This window comes from Neovison vison, chromosome 7 (assembly GCF_020171115.1).
Source record: "Neovison vison isolate M4711 chromosome 7, ASM_NN_V1, whole genome shotgun sequence".
Taxonomy (NCBI): Eukaryota; Metazoa; Chordata; class Mammalia; order Carnivora; family Mustelidae; genus Neogale; species Neogale vison.
The window spans coordinates 101,274,334-101,294,697 of record NC_058097.1 but is presented as its reverse complement, the minus strand read 5'-3'; the positions used below and the strand labels follow the sequence as shown (position 1 = coordinate 101,294,697).

At 41.3% G+C, this 20,364-nt stretch overlaps 1 protein-coding gene across 1 annotated transcript in view; it reads left to right on the top strand.

Annotated features, from left to right (window-relative positions):
* CEP126 (centrosomal protein 126) overlaps window positions 1-20,364 on the top strand; it is a 96,907-nt gene that overhangs the window by 48,751 nt on the left and 27,792 nt on the right. Inside the window, exon 4 of the mRNA XM_044257789.1 lies at window positions 11,179-11,290. Within this exon, the coding sequence (XP_044113724.1) occupies window positions 11,179-11,290 (112 nt within the window). The remainder of the gene's footprint in view (window positions 1-11,178; window positions 11,291-20,364) is intronic.

The window sequence follows — 20,364 nt, the reverse complement described above, 5'->3', positions numbered from 1 at the left end:
AAGAAATCCAGGCAAGACCAAGTTCACCTACCAAGGAGTGCAGTTTCAATACCAAGGAGAGAGCAGCAGAATTCCAGAGGAGGAGAAAACAAACCACGGAACTCATGGCTTTCTGCCTGTGATTTTTTAGTCTTGCAGTTAATTTATTTTTTTTTCTTTTTCATTTTTTTTTCTCTTCTTCTGCTAAAATTTTTTATAACTTTTACCCTTTTCTTTTTTAACGTTTTTTAACTAGATTATCTAATATATATATATTTTGCTTTTTTATAACTTTCTTTATTCATTTCCTTTTTTTTAATTCTTTTTTTTTCTTTCTTTCTTTTTGAACCTCTTTTTATCCCCAAATCAGAAGAGATCCTAATCTCTTCAATCTTTTTTTTTCTTAATTCTTTTTAAAATTCTTGATTGAATTTTTAATTCAATCTCTTTTTTTTAAATTCTTTTTTTCTTTTTTTTCTTTCTTTCTTTTTGAACCTCTTTTTATCCCCAAATCAGAAGAGATCCCAATCAGAAGAGATTGGGAGATCCCAATCAAAGGAGATCCCAATCAGAGGAGATCCCTCACTCAATCGTGAGGGGGGAGAAATCCCCCCTCATGATTTGGGATCTCTTCTGATTTGGTTAAAGCATATTTTCCTGGGATTGTTGCCACCCTTTTAGTATTTTACTAGCTCCTTCATATACTCTTAGCTGGACAAAATGACAAGGCGGAAAAATTCACCACAAAAAAAAAGAACAAGAGGCAGTACCGAAGGCGAGGGACCTGATCAATACAGACATTGGTAATATGTCAGATCTAGAGTTCAAAATGACAATTCTCAAGGTTATAGCCGGGCTTGAAAAAGGCATGGAAGATATTAGAGAAACCCTCTCCAGAGATATAAAAGCCTTTTCTGGAGAAATAAAAGAACTAAAATCTAACCAAGTTGAAATCAAAAAAGCTATTAATGAGGTGCAATCAAAAATGGAGGCTCTCACTGCTAGGATAAATGAGGCAGAAGAAAGAATTAGCAATATAGAAGACCAAATGACAGAGAATAAAGAAGCTGAGCAAAAGAGGGACAAACAGCTACTGGACCATGAGGGGAGAATTCGAGAGATAAGTGACACCATAAGACGAAACAACATTAGAATAATTGGCATTCCAGAAGAAGAAGAAAGAGAGAGGGGAGCAGAAAGTATACTGGAGAGAATTATTGGGGAGAATTTCCCCAATATGGCAAAGGGAACGAGCATCAAAATTCAGGAGGTTCAGAGAACGCCCCTCAAAATCAATAAGAATAGGCCCACACCCCGTCACCTAATAGTAAAATTTACAAGCCTTAGTGACAAAGAGAAAATCCTGAAAGCAGCCCGGGAAAAGAAGTCTGTAACATACAATGGTAAAAGTATTAGATTGGCAGCTGACTTATCCACAGAGACCTGGCAGGCCAGAAAGAGCTGGCATGACATTTTCAGAGCACTAAACGAGAAAAACATGCAGCCAAGAATACTATATCCAGCTAGGCTATCATTGAAAATAGAAGGAGAGATTAAAAGCTTCCAGGACAAACAAAAACTGAAAGAATTTGCAAACACCAAACCAGCTCTACAGGACATACTGAAAGGGGTCCTCTAAGCAAAGAGAGCCTACAAGTGGTAGATCAGAAAGGAACAGAACAATATACAGTAACAGTCACCTTACAGGCAATACAATGGCACTAAAATCATATCTCTCAATAGTTACCCTGAATGTTAATGGGCTAAATGCCCCAATCAAAAGACACAGGGTATCAGAATGGATAAAAAAACAAAACCCATCTATATGTTGCCTCCAAGAAACTCATTTTAAACCCGAAGACACCTCCAGACTTAAAGTGAGGGGGTGGAAAAGAATTTACCATGCTAATGGACATCAGAAAAAAGCAGGAGTGGCAGTCCTTATATCAGATCAATTAGATTTTAAGCCAAAGACTATAATAAGAGATGAGGAAGGACACTATATCATACTCAAAGGGTCTGTCCAACAAGAAGATCTAACAATTTTAAATATCTATGCCCCCAACGTGGGCGCAGCAAACTATATAAACCAATTAATAACAAAATCAAAGAAACACATCAACAATAATACAATAATAGTAGGGGACTTTAACACTCCCCTCACTGAAATGGACAGATCATCCAAGCAAAAGATCAACAGGGAAATAAAGGCCTTAAATGATACACTGGATGAGATGGACATCACAGATATATTCAGAACATTTCATCCCAAAGCAACAGAATACACATTCTTCTCTAGTGCACATGGAACATTCTCCAGAATAGATCACATCCTCGGTCCTAAATCAGGACTCAACCGGTATCAAAAGATTGGGATCATTCCCTGCATATTTTCAGACCACAATGCTCTGAAGCTAGAACTCAACCACAAGAGGAAGTTTGGAAAGAACCCAAATACATGGAGACTAAACAGCATCCTTCTAAAGAATGAATGGGTCAACCGGGAAATTAAAGAAGAATTGAAAAAAATCATGGAAACAAATGATAATGAAAATACAACGGTTCAAAATCTGTGGGACATAACAAAGGCAGTCCTGAGAGGAAAATATATAGCGGTACAAGCTTTTCTCAAGAAACAAGAAAGGTCTCAGGTACACAACCTCACCCTACACCTAAAGGAGCTGGAGAAAGAACAAGAAAGAAACCCTAAGCCCAGCAGGAGAAGAGAAAACATAAAGATCAGAGCAGAAATCAATGAAATAGAAACCAAAAAAACAATAGAACAAATCAACCAAACTAGGAGCTGGTTCTTTGAAAGAATTAATAAAATTGATAAACCCTTGGCCAGACTTATCAAAAAGAAAAGAGAAAGGACCCAAATAAATAAAATCATGAATGAAAGAGGAGAGATCACAACTAACACCAAAGAAATACAAACTATTATATGAACATACTATGAGCAACTCTACGCCAACAAATTTGACAATCTGGAAGAAATGGATGCATTCCTAGAAACATATAAACTACCAAAATTGAACCAGGAAGAAATAGAAAGCCTGAACAGACCCATAACCAGTAAGGAGATTGAAACAGTCATTAAAAATCTCCAAACAAACAAAAGCCCAGGGCCAGACGGCTTCCCAGGGGAATTCTACCAAACATTTAAAGAAGAACTAATTCCTGTTCTCCTGAAACTGTTCCAAAAAATAGAAATGGAAGGAAAACTCCCAAACTCATTTTATGAGGCCAGCATCACCTTGATCCCAAAACCAGACAAGGATCCCATCAAAAAAGAGAGCTATAGACCAATATCCTTGATGAACACAGATGCGAAAATTCTCACCAAAATACTAGCCAATAGGATTCAACAGTACATTAAAAGGATTATTCACCACGACCAAGTGGGATTTATCCCAGGGCTGCAAGGTTGGTTCAACATCCGCAAATCAGTCAATGTGATACAACACATCAATAAAAGAAAGAACAAGAACCATATGATACTCTCAATAGATGCTGAAAAAGCATTTGACAAAGTACAGCATCCCTTCCTGATCAAAACCCTTCAAAGTGTAGGGATAGAGGGCACATACCTCAATATCATCAAAGCCATCTATGAAAAACCCACTGCAAATATCGTTCTCAATGGAGAAAAACTGAAAGTTTTTCCACTAAGGTCAGGAACACGGCAGGGATGTCCATTATCACCACTGCTATTCAACATAGTACTAGAAGTCCTAGCCTCAGCAATCAGACAACAAAAGGAAATTAAAGGCATCCAAATCGGCAAAGAAGAAGTCAAAGTATCACTCTTCGCAGATGATATGATACTCTATGTGGAAAACCCAAAGACTCCACTCCAAAACTGCTAGAACTTATACAGGAATTCAGTAAAGTGTCAGGATATAAGATAAATGCACAGAAATCAGTTGCATTTCTCTACACCAACAACAAGACAGAAGAAAGAGAAATTAAGGAGTCCATCCCATTTACAATTGCACCCCAAACCATAAGATACCTAGGAATAAACCTAACCAAAGAGGCTAAGAATCTATACTCAGAAAACTATAAAGTACTCATGAAAGAAATTGAGGAAGACACAAAGAAATGGAAAAATGTTCCATGCTCCTGGATTGGAAGAATAAATATTGTGAAAATGTCTATGCTACCTAAAGCAATCTACACATTTAATGCAATTCCTATAAAAGTACCATCCATCTTTTTCAAAGAAATGGAACAAATAATTTTAAAATTTATATGGAACCAGAAAAGACCTCGAATAGCCAAAGGGATATTGAAAAACAAAGCCAAAGTTGGTGGCATCACAATTCCGGACTTCAAGCTTTATTACAAAGCTGTCATCATCAAGACAGCATGGTACTGGCAAAAAACAGACACATAGACCAATGGAACAGAATAGAGAGCCCAGAAATAGACCCTCAACTCTATGATCAACTAATCTTCGACAAAGCAGGAAAGAATGTCCAATGGAAAAAAGACAGCCTCTTCAATAAATGGTGTTGGGAAAATTGGACAGCCACACGCAGAAAAATGAAATTGGACCATTTCCTTACACCACACACAAAAATAGATTCAAAATGGATTAAGGACCTCAATGTGAGAAAGGAATCCATCAAAATCCTTGAGGAGAACACAGGCAGCAACCTCTTCGACCTCAGCCGCAGCAACATCTTCCTAGGAACATCGCCAAAGGCAAGGGAAGCAAGGGCAAAAATGAACTTTTGGGATTTCATCAAAATCAAAAGCTTTTGCACAGCAAAGGAAACAGTTAACAAAACCAAAAGACAACTGACAGAATGGGAGAAGATATTTGCAAACGACATATCAGATAAAGGACTAGTGTCCAAAATCTATAAAGAACTTAACAAACTCAACACCCAAAGAACAAATAATCCAATCAAGAAATGGGCAGAGGACATGAACAGACGTTTCTGCAAAGAAGACATCCAGATGGCCAACAGACACATGAAAAAGTGCTCCATATCACTCGGCATCAGGGAAATACAAATCAAAACCACAATGAGCTATCACCTCACACCAGTCAGAATGGCTAAAATCAACAAGTCAGGAAATGACAGATGCTGGAGAGGATGCGGAGAAAGGGGAACCCTCCTACACTGTTGGTGGGAATGCAAGCTGGTGCAACCACTCTGGAAAACAGCATGGAGGTTCCTCAAAATGTTGAACATAGAACTGCCCTATGACCCAGCAATTGCACTACTGGGTATTTACCCTAAAGATACAAACGTAGTGATCCAAAGGGGCACGTGCACCCGAATGTTTATAGCAGCAATGTCCACAATAGCCAAACTATGGAAAGAACCTAGATGTCCATCAACAGATGAATGGATCAAGAAGATGTGGTATATATACACAATGGAATACTATGCAGCCATCAAAAGAAACGAAATCTTGCCATTTTCGACAACATGGATGGAACTAGAGCGTATCATGCTTAGCGAAATAAGTCAAGCGGAGAAAGACAACTATCATATGATCTCCCTGATATGAGGGAGTGGTGATGCAACATGGGGGCTTAAGTGGGTAGGAGAAGAATCCATGAAACAAGATGGGATAGGGAGGGAGACAAACCATAAGTGACTCTTAATCTCACGAAACAAACTGTGGGTTGCTGGGGGAAGGGGGTTGGGAGAAGGGGGGTAGGGTTATGGACATTGGGGAGGGTATGTGCTTTTGGGTAAATTGGAAAGGGAGAAGAACCATGAGAGACTATGGACTCTGAAAAACAATCTGAGGGGTTTGAAGTGGCGGGGGGGTGGGAGGTTGGGGTACCAGGTGGTGGGTATTATAGAGGGCACAGCTTGCATGGAGCACTGGGTGTGGTGAAAAAATAATGAATACTGTTTTTCTGAAAATAAATAAATTGAAAAAAAAAAGAAAAATAAGTATAAATTCAAACTAAAAAGCATACCTTTTGAGCAATAAGACTTTAACCAAATGAAAAATTTTAATTTGATTTAGGTTTAATTTGGAGAATATATTGTTGGCTCTATTAGTAAATTTTGAAAGTTCACAAGTGTGATTCTACTTCATACCGGCTTACAGTGTTTTGTCTTTTTTAAAACTGATATAGTAAACAGAAAATTTAACGTTTAGGTTTGGCAAATTAGCTCACATTCATTCTGTCTTTTTATTCACATTTGGTTCAAATTCTTACCTAGGAGACTGACAAAATAAAAAGAAATTGTATGGAGTATTATAATCTAACAATCTAAGACCAGGAATCAATTAAGAATTTAAATACGATTATAGTTGATTCTTTGGTACCATATCTACATTTTTTATACCTTAAATAGTAACATGGAATTAAGTATAAAATGTCAAAGCTTCAAAAAGAAAAGGACAGGGGCACCTGAGTGGCTCAGTTGTTTAGTATCTGACTCTTGATTTCAGCTCAGGTCATGATCTAAGGGTCATGAGATTGAGACCCATCTTGGGCTCTGCACACTAAGATTCTCTTCTCTCTGTCTGCCCCTTTCCTAACCCCTCCTTACACACATGTGCTCTCTCTAGGAGAAAGGAAAGAAGGAAGGAAGGAAAGAGGGACAAGCAGAACCTTTATGTTCAGCAAACGTATGTTGTACTATACTATACTTAGCCCTGGGCTGAGATAGAAAGATAATCATTCTCTACCAGTAAAGATCTCACAGCTTATATTGGAGATGAAAGTAATGTAAACAATATCAATAAATGTATTGAGAATCTCTGTGGTAACAGAATGTGTAAATTTCTGTGTGAACACAGAAGGAAGAACACTAAACCTATACAGGGACATCAAGGACACCATCCCTGGAAAAATGACTTAATTTGCATCTTGAAGAATGAGCATTTTGCCAAGCAAAGAGAAAAATAAAATAAAATCCCCAACAGGGGGCGCCTGGGTGACTCAGTGGGTTAAGCCTCTGCCCCCGTCTCAGGTCACGATCTCAGTCAGGGTCCTGGGATCCAGCCGGGCATCGGGCATCGGGCTCTCTGCTCCTCAGGGAGCCTGCTTCCTCCTCTCCCTCTGCCTGCCTCTCCGCCTACTTGTGATCTCTGTCAAATAAATAAATAAAATATTTTAAAAAAATAAAATAAAATCCCCAACAGAAGGAAAAACTTTTACAAATAAATTATGTATTTTAATGCATCCTGAAGCATAGGATGGGAGAAGGTGAAGAAGAATGAATGTGAGACTAGAAAATAAGCTAGAACCAATGCTCAAAGCGCTTGGCATATCATGCTAGAAATTTCACTTGTATCCAAAATATAATCCACCTAAAGTTTTTTTAAAAGCAACCATTACTGGGGCGCCTGGTGGCTCGGTGGGTTAAAGCCTCTACCTTCGGCCAGGTCAGGATCTCAGGGTCCTGTGATCAAGCCCCACATCGGGCTCTCTGCTCAGCAGGGAGCCTGTCTTCCTCTCTCTCTGCCTGCCTCTCTGCCTACTTGTGATCTCTGTCAAATAAATAAATAAAATCTTTAAAAAAAAAAAAGCGACCTATTACTGTGTCAGTAAGAGTCCCTACTTTAATTGAAAAGCAGTCTGATAACATTAAATTAGGACGATATGAAACAGCTAATAATACCCCTAAAAATAACAATGGCTTAAATATGATATGGGTTTATTTTTCTCTTGTATAATGTGAAGTCCTGAGGTAGGCAGTCACGGCTGGTTTGAGGATATGCGGTGTCACTGGGAGAGCAGATGCCTTCTGTCTCTCGGCTCAACTATTCTTAGTTTGTGATTTTTATCTTCGCCCTCCTGCTCACATATTAGCTGCTGAAGCTCCAGCATTATACCAATGTTGTAGGCAGGAAGAAGGGAGAATTGTAAAGAACAAAAGGTTGTACTTCTGAGCTCCTTTTAAATCATTTTCCGAACAGTGTCCATCTGTCTACTTATGTGTAGTCAGCAACGCCATGTGCAGGGAAGACTGACAGAACACAGTGTTTAGTAATTCTGCGTTGCTGCCCTGACTGTGAGTGTGCGGGCTGTTGCCAAGGAAGAAAGGGAAGACGGATAGTGGTAGGTGGGAAACTTGAGGGTCTCTACTACAATTAGATCTGTTTATGAGAAAGATAGTCACTGTGACAACATAGAGGTAAACTGAAGTGAAAACATACTGAAGTAGATAGACTAGCACGAGACTGTTCCAGTACTTATGGCAGGAGCCAAGCTGTCCTGCACGTGGGGAAAAGTGGTAGTATATTCACCAGAGAGAATCAGTAGATTTCAGTTACTAATTGATGGAGAGTGGGGAAAGTCTAGAGGGAGAGCATTGCCCTCCCTTAGCGGAGAGTCTCACATATTTTTATACTTTTTTAAGGAATTAATTATCTTGATAGATGATGATAATATTCATCAAGATTATGGATAAAAAAGGAGAATCAGATTAGAGGTGTGAACGATCATTAAGTTTTAAATGCATTGATTTTGAGCCTTCTGTGGCTCATCTAAATGGGGAAATCAAATCAACAACTAGAAATATGGGTCTGTGGGGGAACCTAGGGGACTCAGTCGGTTGGGCATCTGCCTTCAGCTCAGGTCATGATTCCAGGGTCCTCGGATCAAATCCCTCATTGGGCTCCTTGCTCAGCAGGGAACCTGCTTCTCCCCATCCCTCTGCCTGCCGCTCCTCCTGCTTGTGCTCGCTCACACTCTCTTTTCTCTCTGTGTCAGGTAAATAAAGTCTTATTTAAAAAAAAAAAAAAAGAAATATGGGTCTGAAATTTAAGAAAAAGATGGAATAGAGATGTATATTTAAGAGTCACTAAGAGGGGCGCCTGGGTGGCCAGTTGGTTAAGCCTTCGGCTCAGGTCATGATCCTGGAGTTCGGGGATCAAGTCCTGTATCAGGCTCTCTGCTTGGCGGGGAATTTGCTTCTCCTTCTGACCCTCCCCTTTCTAATGCTCTCTCTCTCGCTTTCTCGCTCTCTCTCTCATTCTCTCTCTCTTTCAAGTAAATAAAATAAAAAAAAAGAGTCATTAATGAGTGATATATACTTGATAAATGAAGGCATGGGCGAGAGACGCTAAATCACAGGATATAGACCACAGATTGAGGGTAGAATCTTTTTTTTCCCCCTAAAATAGAGTCTTAACGTACACTACTATTTACTGGAGATAGACGAGAGAAACTAAAAGAGGTTTTGAGAAGTCCTTCTCAAGAATGCACAATAGCAAAAGCAAACAAAGAAAATAATGTATAAGAAGGCATAGGAGAAGGTTTTGAAGAAAGAGGATGTGGTCAGTTACTGTAAATGCCTGAGAAAATTACTTACCACTTATGGGAATTACTTGCCCCAAAGAGAGCGCCAACTACCAAAAGGTCTGGGTACAAAGAGTCAGGAGTTTTAGCAAAAACAAATGACACACTCACACAATGGAATAATATACAGTTATTAGAAGTGATGGAGAAACTTTGTGGACTGATGTGGAAAGTTTTCCAGCAGAAGGAGGTTTACTGTGAAGTTACTGAGGCTTGAGTTTCATGAGCCCTCACTGTCACAGCCCCTACACCTCATTTTATATGAGTACTTTTGCATTATTTTTTTCCTTTTTTTTTAAGATTTTATTTATTTATTTGGCAGACAGAGGTCACAAGTAGGCAGAGAGGCAGGCAGAGAAAGAGAGGAGGAAGCAGGCTCCCCAAGGAGCAGAGAGCCCAATGTGGGGCTGGATCCCAGGACCCTGAGATCATGACCTGAGCCGAAGGCAGAGGCTTTAACCCACTGAGCCACCCAGGCGCCCCTGCATTATTTTTTCTTAACGAAGTCCCCCAAGTTGCATAAGCCGTATGCTCATATAAAACTTGTGTCTATCCCTGATTTTCAGGACATATTGTTAGTCATAAAAAAGAGTTCAGATCACAAGATATAATATTCTGCCTTCCGGTGAGAAAGGGGGAAATTAGAATATATATTTATATTTGCATAAAGAAACAGTTATAGTATGTACAAGTGATCAAGAATAAGACTTTCAAATGTGTATTATGTATATTTTTAGCTTCTAATATGGATATATTATGCAAAATACCAAATTAATATTTTAAGAAAATTCAGTGCAGTGAATGAGGAGCAGAAACAGCTATGAAAGACAACTATTACGTAATTGTCTTATTCGTTTAGTTTACTCCCAAATGCGAAGGTTAACCGAGACAGTTGGAGGTGCCAGTGGAGAGCTCGAGAGTCAGCTACCCCGCCTCCATGCCTTGAGTTTTCTGCGGTACCTGACCGCAGGGAAACGGATCCTCCGCTTAAGCAGACGGCGGGAAAAGCGGCGCCCCTGGCAGATGGCTGTGCTTCCCCTGGAGCAGGGCGGGAAGAGCACTGGGCGACATAGGACAAGAAGGGCTCTCTGAGTGCAGTGCACCGCCCAAGGCTTTGGGGAAGCGGGCACTCATGGGAAGCAGGGCTGGTTGGAGAATGCGCTGCATGTATGTAGACAAACGTCCCAGAATCTGTGACCCTGAACTGGGGCCCAGTCTCCTACGTTGCAAAATGGACATTGAAATAGCATCAGCTTCATGGGCCGTAATGAGGGTTAAATTAGTTAATACAGCACACTTGAAAATAATGTCTGTAACAGTAAGCGCTCTGTGAACAGTAGTTGGTGTTTTTTACACTTCCCGTTTTCTTCTTAAAAATATTAATAAACTTTGGGGCACGTGGGTGGCTCAGTTGGTTGAGTGGCCGGACTCTTGATTTCGGCTCAGGTCATGGCCTCAGGGTTGAGGGATGGAGCCCGCCTCTGGCTCCGACGTCTGCAGGAAGTCTACTTGAGAGTCTCTCCCTCTCCCTCCCCCTCCCTCTGCTGGTGCACTCTTGTTCTCTCCCCTCGCCCCAATAAATAAATCTTTAAAAAATAAAAAAGAATATCTGTAAATTTTGTCAGACTCAATCTAGATCAAATACAGTGGGATTTACGTGCCAGAATGAAAGAGCCTGGACATTTCTCAAAGTCTTTTCCAGTTAAATATTCTCAAAATTGGCAATGTAGCAGTTTCTATGTGAGGAATTAGATACCTAAATTTAAAATATTTACACTATTTTAAAAGATACTTTCTTTTTACAAAAGCTTTAAAGTACTATTTTATTATTGACCAATCTTATATAAGAAAGAGATCATTGAAAATGAAGTGATTCTGTACTATTTGATTTTTCTCTATTATCCTTTTAGTTTTTCAAAAACGAGTTCCTCTGTTGGAAGAAGCCCTCAAGCAAATTCAAGAATCCAATTTAAAATCAGAAGTAAACCTCCTCCCTTCCTACAGACCAACAATAAATTGGAGGTAAGTAATTTATTATCACAATGTATAATTATTAATATGTAACAATTATACAGCTTACTGCTGAGTTTGTAGGCCTTTTCATCAGTTACTTCTCACCTTTGTTGTAGAGTTTACTATTTTATTTTCATAGATTAATTTGAGGGAGAGAAGAATATAAATTGCCCAAGAATAAGGCAAAATTCTAACTCATCTTTGGTATTATAGTGCTGCCTATATTCAATATTTTTTTATGGAAGCCATCACTAAAACCATTTTAAAATACTGATGTTCATTATTTATCTTTACTGAGAGGAAAAAATGTGTTGAATTGTAGTAATATAAGTTTAGATAAAAGGAGTAATTTATGATAGAAATGGGTTATTCCTCATGGAAAAATATTTCTTGGATGTCTAGAAAAAGCTAATATCTCCTGGTTCCTCTCCGGAGTAGCTTAAATGAATCATCAAGGAGCAGTAGGATGGATCAAACCAGAGTACTCTGGACCATTTTATATTTTCCATTTATTTATTATAAATGTTTATTGAAGCTACAACATGCATAGCACTAGATCAGGCATTGTAAAGGGGATGTGGCGAGTATAACCCTGTAAAATGCAATTCCTAGTATACAATCTAGGAAAGAAGCGGAAGTGCTTCAGAAAGTATAGAAGAGTACGGGGGCACCTGGGGGGCTCAGTGGGTTAAGCTTCTGCCTTCAGCTCAGGTCATGATCTCGGGGTCCTGGGGTCGAGTCTAGATCAGCTTTTCTTTTTTAATATGTCATTCCAGTCTACTGCAAACAAATGTGAATAATGGATTGAAAGAGGACAAAACAGGAGGCTATTTCAATATATGTCATTGAAATTACGTGAGCTCAGAGCGCTAGAGAAAGAGGTGGGCTTCTGGTCACAGAACACCGCACAGTGGATGGGACACAGCCATGAGGGTGTGTACTGTGACGACAGATCTAGGACGGAGCACCGAGAACAGCCACAATTAAGGAAGCAGAAGGCAGAGGCCTCCAGATAGGAGCAGAAAGGTTGATGCAGGACTAGGAGAGGGTTGTATCACGGAAACCGAGGAAGGGTAGGGCTACTTGGGGGAAAAAAGCAGTTTCTTGAGATCAGATCAGATGGTCAGTAACACAGTTGTTATCCTGCCCCGGAACAGGTGGCACATTTAAGAGGGGTGATGGGAGAGGGGTTAATGAAGGAACTGGAAAGCCAGAACAGATTGGAGGAGCCCCCCAAGAACTGGCCACCACAGAATCAGTATTTTTTTTTAAGATTTTATTTATTTATTTGACAGAGAGAGATCACAAGTAGGCAGAGAGACAGGCAGAGAGAGAGAGGAGGAAGCAGGCTCCTGCTGAGCAGAGAGCCCGATGCGGGACTTGATCCCAGAACCTTGAGATCATGACCTGAGCCTAAGGCAGCGGAATAACCCACTGAGCCACCCAGGCGCCCCAGAATCAGTATTACCCCCACAGACCTGACCTGGAGACGTGTGTAGCCACAGAAGAGGGCTGCCAGACAGACCCTGGTGTCCTCGGTGGAGGAGCCCAGCACAGTGGAAGCTAGAAGACCAATGATCAAAAACATCTTTCTCCTGTCACCCTGGCTCTTTCTAGTACCTTCCATTGGCCAAACCAAGCCATAAACCAAAAGACAAAGGATCATTTCATCTCTGCCAAGCAGAGACAAGTGGAGAAGCATGGAAAGTGAATCTGGAAAAGAGAGGGTATCTAGTGCAGAGGCACTGTGTCCCCTCTGTTGCAGGAAGCAGTCAGCCTGGGACTGCTGTCAGAGTAGTGCCAGGGAGGGGATGAGGACAGAAAAGAGAGTGCCATGGGTGGAAAAGAAACGGAGAGTGAGCAAGTAAAGATAAAAGTTTGTCTATGAAAGGAAAGGAGTGATAGAACCATAGCCTGAAAGGATGACATCAAACTGGTGAGTCCCAGAACTGAGGCCAGAAAGATAGAGGAGGAAAGCTTGTTGAGTGTCTTACATTCCTCTTTTGAGCGTCACAGTGATCGGCATGGTTGACCCTGTGAGTGAGATGCGGTTCTCCTCCCAGGACAGGTCGCAGCTATGGTATAATACACATGTAATACATGTACGGGGTCTGTTACAGAAATATTAGCAAAGTGATCAAGTATGAAGTGTAAAGTTGGGAAGAAGCTTGAAGGACGAGCACCAGGTGTCTAATGAGGGGGCGTAGGTTGGGTTGAGCACCTGCAGGCCCACAGTGTGGTAGAAGACACGGACCCTGAAGGACGTAGAGCTTGTCTGGAGTGGCAGGATTCTAGGGTATGTTGCTAGTAGGAGGAGATAATCTAGAAATGGAGATTGAGATATAATGTGAAATGTTTTTATGGCTAGCTGGGAAGTTCGAAGTTTGTTCTGTAACTGGTAGAGAAGCAGTGAAGGTTTTTAATCAAGGACTGATTTTTTTAAAACTTATTTATTTGAGAGAGAGAGAGCAGGAGAGGAGTGTAGGGGAGGAGCAGAGGGAGAAGGAGAAGCAGATTCTCCGCTGAACAGGGAGTCTGACTCAGGCTCCGTCCCAGGATCCTGGGATCATGATCCGAGCCAAAGGCTGACACTTCACTGACTGAGCCCCCCAGGATCCCCAATCAGGGACTGATAAAATCCTCTTTGTCATTGTAGAAAGATATTGGTGTGAATGTTGGAAAATGAAAGGATGGAAAGAAACCGAAGGGGACAAGAGAAGATTAATGGGATAATCCAAAGGAGAGATCATTACTGCTTAAACTGGAATAGTACTATTTTATATAGCAGCAAAATGATAGGTCTGTAAAGGAATAAAAATATGAGTGGGTAGAAGGAAAGGATGAGAGAAGGAATGATACACCTTTTCACAGCACAGAGAAGTGATGTAAGAAAGAGGATTTAAGAATGTTGACCAGATAGAAGGATACAGTGTGGAACATGGAGTGATTAATGGCAGGGAAATCAGGAGGTATCCAGCCATGAATTTAAAAGGACTTAGGTTAAAAGGATAGTAGTAGTGAAGTTGGAAAGAAAGATAGAAGGAAAATACATTTCATAGAAATAGATTATGGAGGGGCACCTGGGTGGCTCAGTGGGTTAAGCCTCTGCCTTCGGCTCAGGTCATTATCCCAGGGTCCTGGGATCGAGCCCCACATCAGGCTCTCTGTTCAGCAGGGAGCCTGCTTCCTCCTCTCTCTGCCTGCCTCTCTGCCTACTTGTGATCTTCGTCTGTCAAATAAATAAATAAAATCTTAAAAAAAAAAAGAAAGAAATTGATTATGGAAGTTAAATGATGAGTTTGGTGTATGATAGGATAAAGAAAATGAAAAAAAAGCAAAAATGATCCAAAGAAGCTGAAATTTTAAGTCTTGATGATTGAGAGAATTTGTTGACTTTAAGAATAAAAAGAAATGAAATGGTACAAGTTGGCAAGATATTGCTAAATTTCCTTGCAGGTGTCTGAATTGAGGGGATACATATCCAAGTACAAATGTATAAAAACAATTGGACCTAAAATGAAGTGAGAGACCCAGACTATGTAAATACAGTTGAAAGTCATGAATTGTTTGTGTTGTTGCTTCATTTTTATACGTAGTTATGTCCCCCCAGCCCGACTGTGATATTCTAGGGAACAGTGGCTAAATGGTACACAAGCAGGAACTCCCTGCGGCAGACCACAGAGAAGTCAGTCCTTGCTGTGCCCCTCTCCCCACACAGGACAGCTCAACTACGAGCAACAAGATCACGGGCGTGGGTGTGTAGCCACCTTCACTAGAAACCCTATGTTCCAAACAGGAACCAGTATTCCTGGTGATGGCTCCATGTGGATAATGTCTAGGTCCACGGGAGAGACATGTCCAGTCGTAAGAATTCCCACACTTGGGGAGAACCAAAGCTGTAGCTTCACATCAGCTCTCTGTGGTCGATGCAGTCCTCTGGGTTACACAGAGTGTAGGGGGATAAGCAAAGAGGAGGGTCCCATAACCCTCACAAATTTCAGCATAATAATTAGAAGTGATTCTACAGATCGAGTGCACCTTGTAAAAACTCACCAAAGTGCATAGTAGTTTTGTTAAGTTAGATGAAAGTTCAGAACTTTACTGGATTTCAATACATTAGCGCTTTTAAAAAATTTTTTATTTGTTTATTTGCGAGAGAGAGAATAAGCAGTGGGACGGGCAGAGGGAGAGGGAGAGAGAAGCAGACTCCCACCTGAGCAGGAAGACCCACGCGGGGCTCGATCCCAGGACTCCAGGATTACGACATGAGCCGAAGGCAGGTGCTTCACCAACTGAGCCACCAGGCGCCCCAGTACATTTGCTTTGACACCAAAACTTCACAGAATTAAACTGCAGTTCAGTCAGTATCTTCTTAACAGAATTACCTGGAGTAAGGAGATAAAATAATTATGTAACTTTTGACCTTTTGGAAGTTTTTTTGTTTTGTTTTGTTTTTTTACAAGCATATTTAATAGATCATTTATACAGCAAGCCTCCAGTTCGATGTTTGGCTGCTCTCTGGATTTCGGGAACAAAGCACCAAGTCTTCATGAGATGGTGCCCATGTGGATGAGCTTCCCCTAAGGGCGGGGACCAATGGATTGAGTTCCTAATCTTGATGATGCTTGAGATTTGTCCTGCTATGTTAGGTCAAGCAAATCACATTAATTTTCTTTGGAACTTAGTCCCCCAGCACTTACTATATTGCACAATATTCACCAGGTGTTTAACGAGGTGCTCTGTTTGGGAAAAAACACCACTTATTCAAAAACACTATTGATGTGCAACACCGGATTATACTGTGTAGCTGTCAAGTCCCTTCGGGTTTTTTGTTTTTTTTTTTTTCAATTGTGGGTCATTTTCTGATTCTCATTTTTGGGATTCTTCAATCTTAGCACGCATCACCAATAATAAATACCAAGAGTCCATTTAAACTTTTTTTTAAGTTGCAGCGATTATCTGTTATGATAAAAGTAACAATCAGTGATGGAGCTCTGAAAGCCCGTCAGTCCGCTTTGTCTTTCAGAGGACCTGCAGCATTTCCACCCCCCACCCCGCCCTCAATAACCAAGATAAATAAGTTAGAATGTGGCCGTTTTGTCACGCTTATGAGACTACAGTTCTCAATTTGGGGTTAAAGGTTTTGGCTGCTATAAAAATGTCATTTTAAAATACATTTTGAATTGTAAGAACAAAAGAAATTTTTTGTTTTTTTTTATTTAATTGGAATAATTTTCAGGTTTCTCCATATAGGGTAGTTATAAATTTAAAGCATTAGGCATTTATTGGTGAATAATGTATATATCCCCCATTCAAAGAAATACTATAAAAAAGAAATTCCAGGGATGCCTGGGTGGCTTAGTTCATTAAGCAGCTGCCTTCTGCTCAGGTCATGATCCCAGGGATCAACCCGTGTGATCTAGTCCCACATCCGGCTCCTGATTTAGCAGGAAGCCTGCTTCTCCCTCCCACTCTGCCTGCTGCTCTCCCTGCCGGTACTCTACCTCTCTGTTAAATGAATAAATAAAATCTTTTAAAAAAAAAGAAAGAAAGAAAGAAATTCCAGCATATAAAGGACATGCAAAGAAAGGAGCTCAAGAAAGAACCTGAGAAGGAACAACTAGAAAAGTAGGAAAATAACCAGGAAAGCATGGGGACATGCAAACCAAGGGGATTAAAGCCAGAAAGACAGCAGCCTTGCAGAAGTGTCTGTTTTTAGTTAATCTCCAGCAAAAGCAGTACCTCGGGGCAGGGGAAGAAGCCTGGCAGCAGTGGCTGAGGAAGCTGGGGGTGAAGGCCGCTTAGCTCTAGAGTACTCCGTGGGGAAGGCAAGATGACAGACATTGAGAGGGGGAGTTCAGAGTATTAAAAATTCCAAATCACTTCATATAAAAGCATTGTGCATTGTTGTGTACGGGTTTTCCTTGCTCACAGGCTTCTTTTTCTGCGCGTCAGTTGTCAGCCTTCGTGTTGTCAGATATTTTCTTTCTTTAAGATTTTATTTATTTATTTGACAGACAGAGATCACAAGTAGGCAAAGAGAGAGGAGGAAGCAGATTCCCCACTGAGCAGGGAGCCCAGTGCGGGGCTCGATCCCAGAACCCTGATATCATAACCTGAGCCGTAGGCAGAGGCTCAACCCACTGAGCTACCCAGGTGCCCCCAGATATTTTCAATTTTAAAAAAGGCTCTATAGTGCTAGGAATGAAGGTATAGACATTTTTTGCTCGACACTGTACACTTCCTTAAAGTCTTAGAAGAGATGAAGTGTCAGAACATCTCTGATTCCCCTGTAGCACCCAAACATACAGTTAGCATTATCCAAATCTATGCTGGGGCCACTGAGTAACATAACATCGTTTTGTTTCATCGTTTTGTACATAGTTTTCACTTATTATTATATGCGCTATTTTGACTGTGACAGTCTACACCTCTCTGTATGTATACACACGCATATGAATGTTATATATTTGGAAAACAACAAATGTATAGAATTTACAGAGAGAACACTATGACTAACTTATTAAAACATTGAATTTCTCTCCACAGATAACTAAGAGTGTTCAGTAACATGTACAAAAATGCTTGTAAATTATAAAATGCTATACAAATATGAAATATTAGAATATTAAGGATCAGGTGTTAGGTTAATAGGAATACATTTTTTATTTATTGAAAATACGATTAAGGTACAATATTGATAAGCTATTGTCACATTAAAAATCCACTATATGTGGAATATAAACCTAAAATGTGTTAAGGAACAAAGAAATGGCAGGAAACAGGGAGCATCCAAGTAGTTGATGCTATCAGTACTCATAAACAATTGCTCCAATATGGAAAATACTAGTGGCAGATAAACATAATTTAAGATATCAGTAATACGATCATCTAAAGGCAAAAAATTGTATGAAAAACTAGAAGGCATTTAATGCTAAAGCCTCAAGAGAATAGATCCATATGAAGGCGGAACCTGCCTCAGGAAATAATGAGATGTAAGAATGTTAATAAAGATTAATTTATTAGTTAATAAAGAACTAACATTAAAATTGCAAGTCATCAGCTTCCATCACAGCCAAATCCTTATCACATTTGTGTAATGTACTTCACCCTTCTGACAGATGCAAGGGAGAAGAAGCTGTATTTTCCCCCATATTAAGTTTTTATACTTTGAAATGATGCTGTCAGATATCTATCTCCAATACCCATGTATGTGCGGCGACACAGCTGATCGGAGCCACTGGCAACCCTGAGACATCTGGCCAGAGTTCTGAGCAGTGATCTATTTGACCTCTGTTTTTCCTTTGTACCAGTAATTTAAACCAGATTTTCTAGCCCACATTCACTACCTATAGGACTACCAGACTTCTAAAAGGTGAAAATACTCTTGAGAGGAGTCAGAAAAAGGGAGCGTGGGTAAGCTGCACACACGGTTCAGCACATGTGAGAGGACCCTGACATGTGAGAGGACACTGGTTGATCAGAAGAACACATGCATGGACCCTCAGGACAAAAATATACTAGGAATCAAAAGCCTAGAGGCAGCCTAAAAAGTGTCAACAACAAAAAGAACATCTTAATAAGGCTTTCTCTCTACCTGCCTGTCCAAATGCTTTTCGACCTGTGCAGATCCATTCCTGCCTGCCCGGCTGTCTCCGCACCTTACCCCTACTTAACTGAACAGCTCTCTCCGCCACGGGCCCTGTTGCTATCTCACCATTCCCAGGTTCTTCCTAGCTGTCCGACTGTCTCTGCCCCTCACCAGCCCCAAACCTTGCCTGTCTGTCCATCTGTCCCCTCTGCTCTCCCAAAGACCTCTTTACCGGCCTCAGTACTGTCCTACTCAGTCAAATATCTTCCTCACCCTCCAGCGCCAGGGACCCCCAGCTTCCCCAGCAGTTTCCCACATCTACCAGCCCCGTTTCCTTCCGGCCCACCTGACCGTCTACCCCGCCCACCCCGAAGTTCCACAATCACCCCTCATCCTGACTCACAGAGCAAGTTATTTTACACAACTTTCAGACCCAAACATTTCCCTCCACAGCGTTCTCCTCCAGCCACTCTAATGCCTTCCCTCATTCGTCGTTCCCTTCCAGCTCGACTGGTTTCCCCAACCCCTTTGGAAGCTCTCCCCGTTCTGAAGCCTGCCCGCTTCTCCGCTCATACCCCTCCTCAACCAGTCCCCACTCTTTCTGATCTCGGCCCGGTGCCTGAACACCCCGGCACCATGGATCCTCTTTGGTCCGTCCAGCGGTCTGTTCCGCGAACCCCCCCAGTGTCAGACCTGCCGCAGGCCTTTGTAGACCATCGTCTCGCCTCAGTTCACGGCCGCCCACCTCCCTGCCGCTCCCCAGGCTCTTCCTTGTCTTCATCACCTTCTGCTTCCACAGCTGCTTCGTCCCCTGTGCAGTCCTCTTCCTCCATCCTTTCCTCTTCCTCTCCCTCCTCTTCAGCCTCACCTCCTCCGTCTGACCGTCTGTTTTCTTCTCCTCTGCGTTCAGCTCCCTCTCCGGCCCATCCCGTGTCTTCCTCCTTCCCCCCCACGCTCTACTCTCCCTCTCTTCCTGCTTCCCCATCTTTTATTCCTGGTCATCCCCTCAACCTTCCTCACTGGGGGAAGAAAGTAGAGAAGAGAAGAGAAGCAAGTGGAGTAGAGAAGAAAGAAATAGAGAAGAAAAAGTTGAGAGACGTCAACTTTAAAGGTAAATAAATCGGGTTGATTAGATATTTTGTAGATCTAGCAATATTTTGTTTGGGAAAGGTGACTGAAGGGGAAGGACTCTGTGAGAATAGGAAAACCTGAAAGGCCGAGAGAGAAACATACTCTCAGCGTTCAGGAAGTTGTGTTAAATACCTTCTTGCTCTCCATGACCTCCCTGCGGTCACATAAAAAGATAGGCTGGAATCCAGTAACCATTGACCTTGACTATTCCAGTTTGTCCAAATAAAGATATATATGTGTATTGGAGATAGGTATATGTTACATGTGGCTCTGTATCCTCCAAGCATCTTATCCTCACTAAAACGGGAGTCCCTGAGGTGAGCTGGGGCTGAGTGCTCCTGGGAATCCCGCTGCCCGTGCA